The following is a 14,327-nucleotide window of genomic DNA, read 5'->3' on the forward strand; positions in this document are numbered from 1 at the left end:
TCCTGAGAGGACTCCCGAATATGTCAACCTCGGATATCCAGGACGAAATTGAATCCCTCGGGCTTAAACCCACAAATATCACCCCTCTTGGTAGCAAACCAGACGGCTCCAAGTTCCAGTATGTAGTGTATAAAATCACCTTCTGCAACGGCACCACCTTCAACGCTATAAATAAAATAGGTCACCTTTTCTATACTCGAGTATACTGGGAAAAGTTCTTCTCAAAGAAAAACTATACTCAACGTTTCCAATGCCAAGCCTTCGGGCATTCCTCAAGAAATTGCAACCTCCCACCAAAATGTATCAAATGTGCAGGCTCACACCTGACAAAAGACTGCATAAAAAAAAGACACTCCAGTCACCTGCTCAAACTGCCACGGCGCCCATACGGCAAATTACTCCCAATGTCCCTCTCTACTCAAATATATCACCAGAAAGACTCCAACCACTAGACCAATCCCCCCCCCCCCCTACCCCCCACCCCTTCCCAACTACTCCCTCCACCGCCACCAAAGCCACTCACCCGTTCATACCGGGAAGCCCTAGCAAACACAAACACCAACACCAACAATACACAAAAACCCACACTAAACCACAACTCACCCACTGACCAATTCTCAGAAGCGGCTGACGTCTTCTCCAGGATAGGCCAGCTTGTAGACATCAATCTAATGTTAGAAAAAGCCAAAGAACTTGAAAGTAAACTCATGACGTGCACCACAGACGCACAAAAATTCCAAGCCTTCCTAATTATATATAGCTCTTTCAATTAATGGCCCGCCTCCCTAACCTTCTCCTGTGGAACGCAGAGTCTCTATTTCCCAAGGGACTAGAACTTTCACATGTACTACAGAAAAACAATATTCACATAGCACTAATCACCGAAACATGGCTCACACCAACAATATTCCTCACCCTCCCAGGCTACAACATAGTCAGAAACGACCGACCCTCCCCCAAAGGAGGAGTAGCAATAATTATCAAAAGAGACATCCCTTTCCAAACACTCCCGACCCTAAATACCAATCTAGAAACCCTATTAATCAAATTATCAGCCCCCAGGCTAACCATAGGAGTAGTATATGCCCCTCCCTCCACAAAGATTACACAAACCGACCTGGACACCCTAACAAACCGACCTGAACACTTTGTAATCGGGGGCGACTTCAACGCTAGACACCTTGTATGGAACAATCACTCCAATAATACGTCAGGCCTCACCCTATACAAGCACTCATCCCACTCAAACTACAACATCACCCACCCCGGCAGCTTTACCTTTTCAAAAACGAACAGAAATATAAGCAACTCAACAATTGACATCTTCCTCACCAAACACTACACAAGCCTAAACTGTATCACCACAGACGACTTCAACACACAACATAGACCAGTCCTCCTCACATTCAACTTGAAGCCCATGCCCCCTCCTCACACCACCGCCATAACGAACTGGGGAAACTACAAAAAACAAACAGCCAACTACAAACTCACAACTTCCTAAATTCCACAGACAAAGTTGACTCCTGCATCCGAAACCTGCAATCCTTTCTCATAGCCTGTTCCAAAAAAGCCACGACCCAGCACACTCCCCACCCATACTTCACGGACATCAGTACAGACCCCCTACTACTGTCCCTGATTAACTTACGCCATAAAATTAGAAAACTATGGCAAAAACACAATCTTCAATACTTCAAAGACTGGTCCAAGCAATTAACACGCGACATAAACTCTAGAATAGCCACAATCAAGCGTACTGCCTGGGACAAAAGAATCAAACAACACACAAAGCCAAGCCCGGTTTTCTGGAACAACTACAAAATCCTGACCAACAAGAAACACCATCTTCCACCCATAAAGGACGAAAACTCCATAGTCACCTCCGAGAACAATGCAAACTCAGACAAAGCAAACCACTTCTGCCAAAAATTTCAGAAAATACACAGCGATGCTTGCCAAGCCAAATCTTCCCACGATAACACGGTCAAACAATTCATTAACCAAACCCTCCGAACAAATCTCCAACTCTCTCCTACCACTTCAAACAACACAGAAGAATCTCCTCTATATATACCTCTTTCCAACATCCACAAGGCCATAAAAACCCTAAGAGACAACAAAGCTCCAGGAACAGACCGTATCACCCCTCCCCTACTAAAACACGCTGCCTCCAAAATCCCGCTACAACTCCATTACATTTTTAATCACTCCATCAAAACAAGCTACTTTCCCAGCAGCTGGAAAATAGCCAAAGTCGTTCCCATACCAAAACCAGGAAAGGACAGAAAGTTAGCCGAAAACTACCGTCCCATCAGCCTACTATCACTCCTTGGCAAGATCTTCGAAAAATGTATTTACTACTGGCTCACCAACTTTCTAAAACAAAATAACACGATAATAAATCAGCAATTTGGTTTCAGGGCTAAACATTCCACGATTCATCAACTCGTGCGCATATCCCAGATAATCACGCACGAGCACAACACAAACCGAACCTCAGCCATGGTACTCCTCGATCTAACAAAGGCCTTCGACACAGTCTGGACGGAAGCACTCCTATTCAAGATCCACAATCTCGGACTCCCACTCATCTTCGCAAAACTAATGGAATCCTACCTAAAAAACAGAAAAATCATGGTGACCATCTCTGGAACCCAATCCGAACAACTCGACATCCTAGCCGGAGTACCGCAAGGATCCATCCTAGGACCCATCCTCTTCAGCCTCTACATAAACGACATACCCATAGCACCCAACACACACCTAGCACTCTACGCCGAGGACACAACCCTCATCTCCTCATCCTGGTCCTCATCAACCCTGCACAACAGATTACAAAAGTATCTGGACCAAATCACCCACTTCTTTACGACCTGGAAACTTCAAATAAATCCCTCAAAAACCCAGGCCATTTGCTTCCCCAGGAAATCAGAACCACCCATAACAGCCCCATTAATCCTCAATAACCACCCAATCCACTACTCCCGACAGGTTTCCTACCTAGGGACAATCTTTGACTTCAAACAAAACTGGTCCCCGGCTATCATGGACAGGATCAACAAAACCAAAAAAGCAGCCGCCTCTATCCATCCCCTGCTCTCACATGGCTCCAAACTAAAGAGAACACTAAGACTAACACTCTATAAAACCTGCATAAGACCAGTCCTTACCTACGGCTCCCAAGTCTGGTGCGCCGCCCCTAAATCCACGTTAAAAAAGATCCAAACCCTACAAAACAAAATACTAAAAACAATCACAAGGAAACCCTCCAGATATCACACACACAACCTACACACTGAAACCAATATAGAACTCATTTTCCCCTTCCTACGCAAAATTATCACCAACTATGAAGTCCAAAATCACGACAACCCACTTGTTCGAGACACAGGTCTATACGACAAAAACAGAATTCCATACAAAATAAAAAGAAAGTTCCCACTGGACACGTCAAACCTACAATAAACCACCCACCACCAGTTAACCTCCTCTCCCCTCGATCCCACACTGACCCAACTCACGAGGTTTGCAGCAAACCTACAAAGACGGGGTTTTCTTTGAAAATTTTTTCCCCACCCAATAATCACTATTTGTTTTAGAAACTTCATATAGGTAACAACAAAATTAAGCGACAGCAAACAAGCCGGTAAGAAGGCCACAGTCTTCAGGCACGGTAAAAGACCTCACCACAACACACCATCAAAAAAAAAAAAAAGACACATTCAATGAACTACAACTATACAACGCAGAACCGCTGTCTCTCGGAACATTACCTCGCTAGTCCAACATTAATATTAAAGTGATTTATTGTAACTTGACTGATTTATTTAAACATTCACTTGCGATTAATTTCTCAACGTGAAGTCGAGCGATAACCGAAAGCATCTTTCAATTAAGTTGCCTCAGAGCAACTTCTATTTTCGCTCGCGCCGAAACAAAGACAATCGAAACAAAAGTGCGCCATTTAATATGTGATGACGATGAAAGTGACGTCATCATCGAAGTCAACCTTCTGTTGAGTAGATTGGATAAGTTTCGATTAACATTAGTAGTATTAGTAATATTAATATATGACAATAGTAAAATTAACTGATTAATTAATTTTTTTAATAGAAGAAATAATTCACTGAAACGTATGCACTGGAAATGATGAAAATAAGGTGAATCAATATGTTTCGTCTCTCATGTGTAAATATCGTCGCAGAATTTTATTAATCAATAATGTATTGTTTTGGAACAGAGAAACATAATAAATTTTATTATAACAAGAAGTTATAAACAAATCAAGTTTATTTATGTATATTTATATAATATTTATTCATGTTACAAAGGTATATTTATAAGTTATAATAATAATAATGTTTGCTTCTTCTTTTTCGGTGAAAAGTCAAATGCAGAACTTTTAGCTCTAGAATCCATCGAAGTTAAAACATTTTATGTATGGTGTTACGAGCCGAGAGCCAGTTTGCACACGTGGCAGGAGGTAAATGAGTTTTGCGGAGATTTTGAAAGGAATGCGTGGACTGGCCGTTGCCTCTTTCATCAACGGGTCGCCACTGATAGGGTGTAAAGGTAAATGGTTTCGTGGACTGGCCGTTGCCTCTTTCATCACCGAGTCGCCACTAATAGGGTAATGGGTTTGTTAGGGCGAGAGATTTAGAAATGACTTTATGGTATGACTGGCCATCTGTGAGTTTTTCAGCAATTCGTTTTAAATGCGTTTAGGGTTATTACAGTCGTTAGCTTGCCGGTCCGCAGCCAACATGTGGCACATAAAGTAAATAGATTTCAGGATGATGAAGGTAATGCCATCATTTAGTCTCACAGATCCAAGAAGCCCCGCCATAAAGTCCCAAGCCTAAGGAAAAGGGACTCGGCCATCAGGTATCGGCATCAGCGATCCTGGCTAGCTGAATTTCCAAAACATTGCCAAAAACATCCGTCCACCCCCGAGTGCACGCGGCCCGCCTAGTCATCCCCACCACAGACAACGTGCTTCGGGCACATTGGAAGGGAGGGCTGGGTTTCCCCTTCCCTCTGGAGGGGGGGGGGGGGCGCATAAGGCCCAAAGAGGGGTCGCTAGAAAAAATGACAGAAATTGGAATAGATTCAAACACAGACCTTCAGGAGACTATATTAGAACTTCAAACAGAATAGAGCAAACAGTCAAACAGTATAGATACATCCAGCAGACAGAGCAGATCAGAGCAGACAGTACAGTACAGAGAACAGAGATAGACAGAACACGTAACGGTTAGGTTACGTGTTACAATTAAGAACAGTCATTTTAGTCCCACACACAGTGGGTGGTCCTTCGAGTGTAGTAGTCGGCACCAAGTGCAATATTCAGAGGATTCGGTCATACATCTGACGACTCCTCAACAGGGTTTTTGGATTCATTCTAATTGGCCTCGTAACTTTAAAAGAAATATTAATTAATACACCTCGAGCGGCAAAGGTGTATCTTCGTGGAATCGCTACCAACAACTGACTCGAACTGGGAAATGGAATGAAATAATTTGTACACTAAGTTGCCAGTAAAATGAATATAATGTAACAAATTCAATCTATTACAAGTGTGCAAGTGTAGTGTAGGTTTCGCGACAGTCCTAAGACACGCTCCCTGGTTTTCGCACCAAGTCGGCGGGGGCTAACTACCTCGTATACGTACTAGGTTATTATATGCTTGAAGGAGAACTCATAAGAGCCATTCTCATATTATCAACACTGTGTTACAGAACTATTACATGTACATATACAAGATGATCTATATTTTTCCGTATATACCTTGGCAGTGTCTCCTACAAGTAAAAATGTTATATAACGAACAATCCATACAAATGTTTTATCAAAAATTTACGGCAAAAATACAAAATATGATTTAGGCGCCGCTAAATATACCGATGTGTGTACTTTCGTTTCAAAGTGATGTGCACCCTTGTTAACACAAATTTGACATCGAGAAATTATTGAATCTATTGTTGATTTCAGTTGATTGCGGTTTTGTCTAATCTCTTAGCAGGCAATGTTGCTTTTGTAATTAATTCGTATCTTGTAGGTTAACGTTACCATATTGTCTATATTCCTTATTTTAGTCTTACTTTTACTTATAGAGATACGTAAGACACCCTACGTATATAAAGTTTATAGACCGTTTATGATGTCGACTAATCCACGATAAGAGTGGGAGTAGGGACTCGGGAAAGGGCTGGAAAATTGTAAAGTTGCTTCTAACTTTGTAAACGATCATCCCAGAATTTGTGTGAGAACCAATTGTCCAAGTCTGAATTACATTGTACCTCTTCTTTTTTTCCCGTATCACCGACCGCATATTGTGCAACATGCCACGTGTTGACGATGACATCTTATTACAAAATATTAATGTTTGTTCTGCAAACGGCATCGATCAATTTCCCAGTGAAATAATAGTGCGTTAAACATCTGTTTCAAACAATAAGACAAGGTTCCCAACAATGTCGGTGCTATATATACCAGGTGTCCAAGATCGTGGCATCATTAGGACGGCGGGTAAATTACTATGATTCGTCTAACAGGGATTGCCTTCGTTACGCTGTGGTTGCTGCCACAGTGCTTCAGCGAAGAGTACACTCGAACAGATGTGGTCCAGACTACCAGCGGACCAGTCAAAGGTATCGTTAAGGAGACGGTATGGCACTCCGTCAAGTACAATGCTTTCTTGGGTATCCCTTATGCGGAACCACCCATTGGTACCCTGAGATTCAAGGTAAAAACTATATGTATATGCATCGTTCTTCGCTATCAATCAATTTTACAAGTTCAATTCCTTTGTATTCACCTAGTTGCTACATTTTTATTAATTCTGTTATAATATCTGCAGAGATCCGTTAAAAAAATTTAACACAAAATCAATGCTCAAGCGTGATTTTCCATGTTAAATGTTTTTCTATTTGTCAAATGTATTTTGTCAATAGAAAACAGGACTTCTAAATGTATAGTTTTTTCAAGTCACCAGAAAAATGTCAAGAAGTACTTTTTCTTACCATAAACATTAAAAAATCATCCTGCATTTTCTCGCAAAAGAACGAAACAGACTTTCCGAACGACCCAATATAGATAAAAATTATGAGTAAACTGGGGATGTTTATATAACATTTATAGATTAATATATTCAGAAGTATGAAATGTCTCTGTTATCGTTAAGAATATTAAAAAATGCTAGGGAAAGATTGTATGGTTCGAAAGAACAGATGTTGCAGTGGGAATAATTTCTTTTGAATAGTCATATTTTTCGAGATTTCAAGGTCATCGATGTTTTTTTAAGTGAGATTACATATTTCTACCATTATGTGATATCCTATAGTAACATAAGCTTCACGTGAACTTAAACCGATTATCGTTAAGTCCAATTTTACCTCTTTCATATAAACATATGCATTTGCTGAAACATACGCAGTATAATTATCAGTAAGCACAAAAGTTGTTGAGCATATTTCTTATGAAAGGTACATATGCTTAACGAAACACAGACGAGAACACGAGAAGTTAATTATTTTTCTACCTATATATACATATATAGTGGCTCCTGTCACCGAGACGGGCTTGAGTCGTCCCTGAATCGTTCGCGCTCATGTGCGCAGCAGCACGAAAACTCGTCGGTGCGCAACCAACTTTAACTGTTAATAACTCGTTAATAAAGCCGCAGATTGCATTTCGGAAAATGAAAAAGTCACTTGAAATAGCCTCAGCTACCCCCCATTTCCCGGAGTTACAATATTTGAAAAACACCCTGTATATTTATGACATGTACAAATTTCTAAAATATATCCAATGCATAAAATCTTCTGTGAAAGAATTCTTTACCTGATTGTAGTGTTTGCAAAATAATGAAAAATATAAATAAGTTAAAAAAGTTGTGAAACAGAATTAAATTAAGAATAGGAGAAGAATTAAAAGAATAAAGAATGTCTTTTTCGTAAATATTTAGCCACCCGTTCCAAAAAAATCATGGACAAACGTTTACGATGCTGTAGAGGAAGGAGGTGTCTGTCCTCAACTTGATTTCTTTAGCGAAGGCTATATGGGAGTCGAGGACTGCTTGTACATGAACGTGTTAACCCCACAGGTAAAAATCGTTTTATATATTAATAATTATCTCGTAACATTCATCGAAGCAATAATTGTTTTCAGAAAAAGTCCACCTAAAATGATATCAAATGTTAGAATATGCACCGAGCTAACTTCTTAATATTCTTTCATTTTTTTATTACTGATATTTTATAATATCTAAAAAGCTAATATTTTGTAAAATGTAAACCAATCATCTTTCAATTAATCTTTATACTTCTTAATATTTATAACAATTTATTTCGCAAAAGTCACCTTATTTGTTGCGTCACTTTTGCGAGCAGAAACGTGATATAACTTAACGTAAGCAAAGTCTTTAAAAATATTCACAAGTTTCGCCGTAATAGTTCTGAAACTTTGGCAAACGGAAATATGATATAGAGATAATTTATCTTAAACAAAATCCTTAATAATATGAAGCACTAAGTCGCGTAACCAGAAACGTCATTGTTTATTCTTAAATTACAAGAAGTAATTCTTAAATTACGGGAAGTTATCATTGATATTATATCAGTCGAATGTAGATAATTCAAGCGCCCTGAAACCAGTCATGCTCTGGATCTATGGCGGAGCATTTTACTCAGGATACAGCAACATATCCTTCTATGGACCCGACTTCATACTTGAACAGAACATTGTTTTCGTCAGCATGAATTATCGTCTCGGTGCGCTAGGTACGTTGGTTCACTTTTGAAAATGCATTAAAAATTAAATCGTAACGTTAGTAGCAATTCTTCCTTCTTTAATTGCTGATATAAACAGAAAAATTATGAAGAATGTTGTTACGTTAAAGTCATCTCTTTGAATAAAATATTTTTTAAACATGTGTGAGTATTACAAAACCATATATACCATTGTATTTGGAGAGTCTGCGAGATCGTTTTACGTAAAAGTAAGTCGTACAACACTGACAGTCGACTTTTAAAAAATTCTTGAAGTTGAAAATTTCACTTTTTTTAAAACTTTGTGAAATTAAAAATCTAAGATACGTGACTTTGACCTGGCCAGCAGTTTTAGTGATACAAAGAAGATTATATGAGAATAGTGTTTATTCTTAGGATTCTTGGCACTGGGTCATCCTGATGCCCAAGGTAATGCTGGCATGAAGGATCAACTCTTAGTTATGAAATGGGTGCAGGATAATATCGCTGCGTTTGGCGGTGATCCTAATCAAGTGACTATCTTTGGTGAAAGTGCCGGCGGTGGTTCTGTAGGATTACACGTGTTATCGGAACAATCTAAAGGTACATTGTGAACTTATTAGTAGCCAATTCATACAACTTTTTATGCAAGGCCAAAATTGGTTACCTATATTGCACGAAACAGAAGTTCATTTCTTCTTTTCGTCATTTCAATATTGCATCTCTAATCTTGAATTTTGTTCATATTACTTCTGTTCTGTGTTTCACCTGCTCGTTTTTATCATAAGTGCACAAAATCCGGAAACCGGTTATCAATATTTTATATTAATGCATTTACTGCCACGTCTATAAAAATCTATACTATATTAGAGAATTTATTCCTTTCTTATGTACGCTATGTGTATTATAGTTTCTTCTACGGAAGACTCTTTTCGGCATAATCGAAGCTAAATAAAAATAGCCGACAATTGTTTCTAGTTCTTATTAATCAAAACGAAATTATAATCGCATAAGACAATCTTTATGAAGTAGTGCAAATTAAACAGTATGGAAAGACAATTATGATCGAAATAATTAAAGTTGAACTTGCAATATTAATAATAATAGTGAAGTTGGACTAAAGAAACTTGAAGTTAAATGAAGTAGAAACAAGAAATATACTTTAAATGTAGAATGAATTTAATTTAAAAAAATGCTTAAATAAGAATAATAGAAAGTTAGTATTCTTTATATTCAACAGTATTCATTATAAAATAAATAAAAACACATTTATAACATAGATAGAAGAACATTAACAACACAAGGCCACCAAAGCTAATAAGAAACATATAAGAATATTCGTATTACTCTCAACAAACTTAAAAAAAGGCAAGAATACTTTAATAATATATGCGTTTGGCGAAAGCCGCCGTTGTGGCCGATGGACGCAGATATGCGTTTACTCTAAGTCATCGGCGTGGCCTAAGGGCGCATATATGCGTCTGTTCTTAAATGCTCCGGTCAGTCTAGCATAAAAGTATTCCGTCCCCAGCGATCGTCAGGGCTAGCCGCGCGCTGTCCCTACGGACCGTTTCGGCCGGGAGTATTTAGAGCCCTAAGGGTTAAAGAAAAGTAAACAATTAAAAAACAGCGTTAATCTACATTTGAAGGAATATTAGATATTTAAAAAAATCAAAGTGATTCTTCAAGCTGTAAATGTATAATAAAATTGTTTTTATTTGTCTTCAGAGCAAAACGTAATATGTTTTATAGTGGTTCGAAATAGGAACTTTCATTTTTGTTAGTTCTATAAATAACTTTTCGTGGTGTACACAGTAACACTGTACACACGAAAAAAGTACAAATTATTTTTCAAAAAATAAATTGTTATGTACTACATATGTAATAACTAGGCGTGTGCGTACCGATTTATTTAATTCAGGGCTCTTCAAACAAGCGATACAACAAAGCGGAACGCCATTGTGCCAATGGGCATTCCACTCACCCGATAAAGCATTTGAAAACGGTCGCAGCCTCGCCAGCAATCTTGGCTACGATGGAACAACTGCAGACGGTATAGTGAATTTCCTTCGTGGTGTGGACGTAAAAGAGATGACCATGAAGACTCACCAAGTGGACTTCGTAAATATAGCATTCCTCCATTTCTCATAAATATTTATATATTTCTCAAAATGTTCGAATCAAAGGAAATAAGTAATTCTTGAGGTCATTTAAAGACATTTTTTCCTTAAGAAAAATATTTTCCGCAACTCTGTTAACGAATTCGTAATCGAGTTCGCCATCGCGCAAAAATTCGTAGATCGTACTCGACCTCTGATTGGTCAGTGTTTTTAGTTAATAACTCGTTAACAAGGCCACGGAAAACATTTTTGCGAAGGAAAAAGTCTTCAAATGAGCCTAGTAATTACCCATTTGATTTGATTCGAACGTTTTTGGAATACCCTTCATAGAATTCAATGTACAGAAACATTTGATTGCAGTTCAATTGAGTTCAACATTCTTAATTTTCACGGGATCATTGTATTGTCTTGAGATTTTTTCTTTAACATTAAGAATAAGAAAAAGAGAGAGGAAGAAAGCGCGCGCGTATTTATCACAACTGCTTGTCTTTCAAACTTTTATTTACTTCTTATTAACCATTTACACTCAAAATTATTTTAATACCAAACCCAATAGAATTATTCTGACCTATAGTATTTCTACTTTTAGTAATTATTTTTCTTTTGTATTGAGTCCATTTGTTCATGCAATATTTCCGCTCTGAATGATTTATTAAATATAGTCAAATGTAATCATGTAAAAATTATGTTGAAAAATGATGTAGCAATTTGTAGTAGCACCTCAAAATCGTCATACGAGTGAAAAAGATAAACTGTATTATAAATATTTTTCAGGGTTTCTTACCATTCCGACCAACAATAGAGAATGCTGACCTTGCACCCGACGGAAGTTCTTTTTTGACTGTGTGTCCCATACAGAAATACAAGTCTGGAAACTTCAGTAAGGTGCCTACACTTTTGGGTCGCAATAAGGACGAGGCTCTCTTCTTCTTGAACTGTGAGTACAAAAACCGAGGTCACGGGTTCACAACGACGACAGTATATCCGTCTTGAATAATCTCCAATCGTATCGTTGCCCAAAATTATTGTTAAAATACATTCACGTTGGTTCATTATTGACAAAAATGTTACAAATTCCAACTCTGCTGGCCATCATTACCGGTTTCACATATTTACCAAATTCTGGAGTCCCCTACTTAAAAAATGATTGAATATATATTTTGAAATTGTAGCATTATGTTATAATACAAATAACGAAAAGTTTAACAAATTCAGTCTTGTAATTTATATAAAGCAACACATATTAGTCGTTTTTAGTTCTGGATAGTGTTTTGCTTTAAAAATTACGATCGGGTCCACTTTGACCCGTCATAAGCTTGTTCAAGCTATACTGTTGTCTGAAACGAGTATTAGACAAGATGTTCATTTGTAAGTAATCAGATAAGTGAGTTATATCGAAAGATGTTAATATAATCTTAGAAACTATATTGACTGTATCGTTGCGTAGATATGGTTGGAAATGGAAGCCATCAGGAAGCAATAGCAAATCTGATACAGACCTCAATGGGTATCAGTGGAATCGTAGACGATGTGTTGGGTGCCTTTACTGGAGTAGTGTTCAACGTACTCCCTGATCCTTTGATTCGGTTTGTTCTTGATATTATGACCAACCTCTTGTTCACGGCTCCTATTGATTTGACGCAGCAATTGATAGCGAAGTCGAACGAAAACAATCCTATTTATTATTATATGCTCTCTTACCAATCACAATGGAATATGCACGAGTTGGTAGGCGACACGCTAAATGGTACGACTGTTTGCAAAATTCTTATTTGTTTACTTGGCACTGTTATGTAATTATTACTTGATATATGAAAATATGAAATTTATTTGTTATACGTTACGTTATTAATACTTGTTTCATAATTAGTACGATTAGTACATTATTAATTTTTCTTAAACGTAACATTCACTATCACAACTGTAAGAAACGAACACAAGGGTAGGAATATTTGGTTCTTTGGTAGATGTGTAATGTATCATAAAAGAAGTGAAGGAAATTGAGAAGAAATCAATTTTTGTTTATATCGAGACCGTTTTTTAATATGATTGATTTCAGGAACCGCTCACGTCGATGACATTGGATGCTTGTTCAATGTACAAATACTGAACGCGCCGACAGACCCTAATCATGCCTTCAACGTATTCCGAAAGAAGATAATCACCTTATGGACAAACTTTGCTAAATATGGGTAAGCACATCCAATTTAAAATAGTATAACACAATTCATTCTTAACCATATTTAACACACAATAGTATCTGTGTTTAAAAATCGATTGAGAAAGGTATATACGCACACATTATCGAAGTTAAAAAGCTGAATGAATACTAAAACAAATGCTTGTTTTTCCAGAAATAATAAAATTGAAAGAAACCACTATAAATTTTACATTATAATAGAAAAGATACTTTTAATTGCTGAGCTGAACAAAAATTTACCTTTAGCATTGTCCTACAATTGTGTTAGATGCAATGGAAAATTCGTTTCATTTCGTGTCAGAAATTCAAACAAATATTCTTACTCTTTCCGGTTATTTATTAATCTTTTATTTAAAAATAACGAACTTTCCAATCGATCCAAATATTTAGAATCGCATGCGTAAAAACTGATTGAAAAACGTATGTTCTCCAGAAATCCGACACCAAGGAATGTAAACGATTCCATCGTGTTCGACGTGACTTGGGTGGATAGCACTATAAACGGTGCACAACTAGAAATCAACGAAACTGCGATCATGAGAAGTCGCATAGTAAATACAATAACTCAATCATACGCGGACGGTCTTAATACCAGACTCCCCGAAATCAGTGGATGCAAGCCGGTGCCGGCTACAGCATCCTCAAGCGTCTTCAGCGCGCTCTTCTAGTCAACATTCTTTGGCATGAAGAGAATTATATAAATGTTTAAAGTAATACAAATTATTTATATAACTTAATAAATATTCATGGCAATGAAATCGATCTTAAATGTATATATCGTTCATCCTATACGTAAACTAATATTCTCATCCATAGTGTCGTGAATATTAAAGAGGCATTGTGGCCTCTTTAATATTTAGAGGCTTCCCTAACTATTATGGCATTTCAGGCAGTATATGTTTACGATAGGATCCAGTTTAACACAAAATAAATATTGCGCCACTGCCCAATTTGTAATATGAAAACATATACAATTACTGTTGACTAGAAAAACAAAAGTAGTTATTTAGATAAATAAAGTGTCTTGAAGCGTGTGTGCATAGCTAAATATTAAGACTAAGTTCATTGTGCTGTACAAAATGTCTCAATCTGCAATTTTTGCTTTAACGTTATGTTAAATATAAAGGCTTTTCCATATAAAATGACTGCATATATTTCTTAATTGAAATATACATTATTTAGCAATCGGTAGATTTAATGTGAATTGCAGAAAAGAAATTAGCTGAAACAGTGCTATTGTGCAGTAGATTGAGTCAG

The 14,327-nt window shown here is 37.4% G+C and overlaps 1 protein-coding gene across 1 annotated transcript; it reads left to right on the forward strand.

Annotated features, from left to right (window-relative positions):
• The first annotated feature begins 6,541 nt into the window (after nucleotides 1-6,541).
• On the forward strand, nucleotides 6,542-13,738 carry LOC144474482 (acetylcholinesterase-like). The gene is made up of 9 exons (XM_078189324.1): nucleotides 6,542-6,748; nucleotides 7,970-8,116; nucleotides 8,624-8,783; nucleotides 9,168-9,353; nucleotides 10,672-10,871; nucleotides 11,645-11,807; nucleotides 12,318-12,617; nucleotides 12,930-13,062; nucleotides 13,504-13,738. Exons 1-9 carry the CDS (start codon nucleotides 6,542-6,544, stop codon nucleotides 13,736-13,738), a joined length of 1,731 nt encoding a protein of 576 aa, XP_078045450.1.
• The last annotated feature ends 589 nt before the right edge of the window (nucleotides 13,739-14,327 follow it).

Source organism: Augochlora pura, chromosome 8, assembly GCF_028453695.1.
Source record: "Augochlora pura isolate Apur16 chromosome 8, APUR_v2.2.1, whole genome shotgun sequence".
Taxonomy (NCBI): Eukaryota; Metazoa; Arthropoda; class Insecta; order Hymenoptera; family Halictidae; genus Augochlora; species Augochlora pura.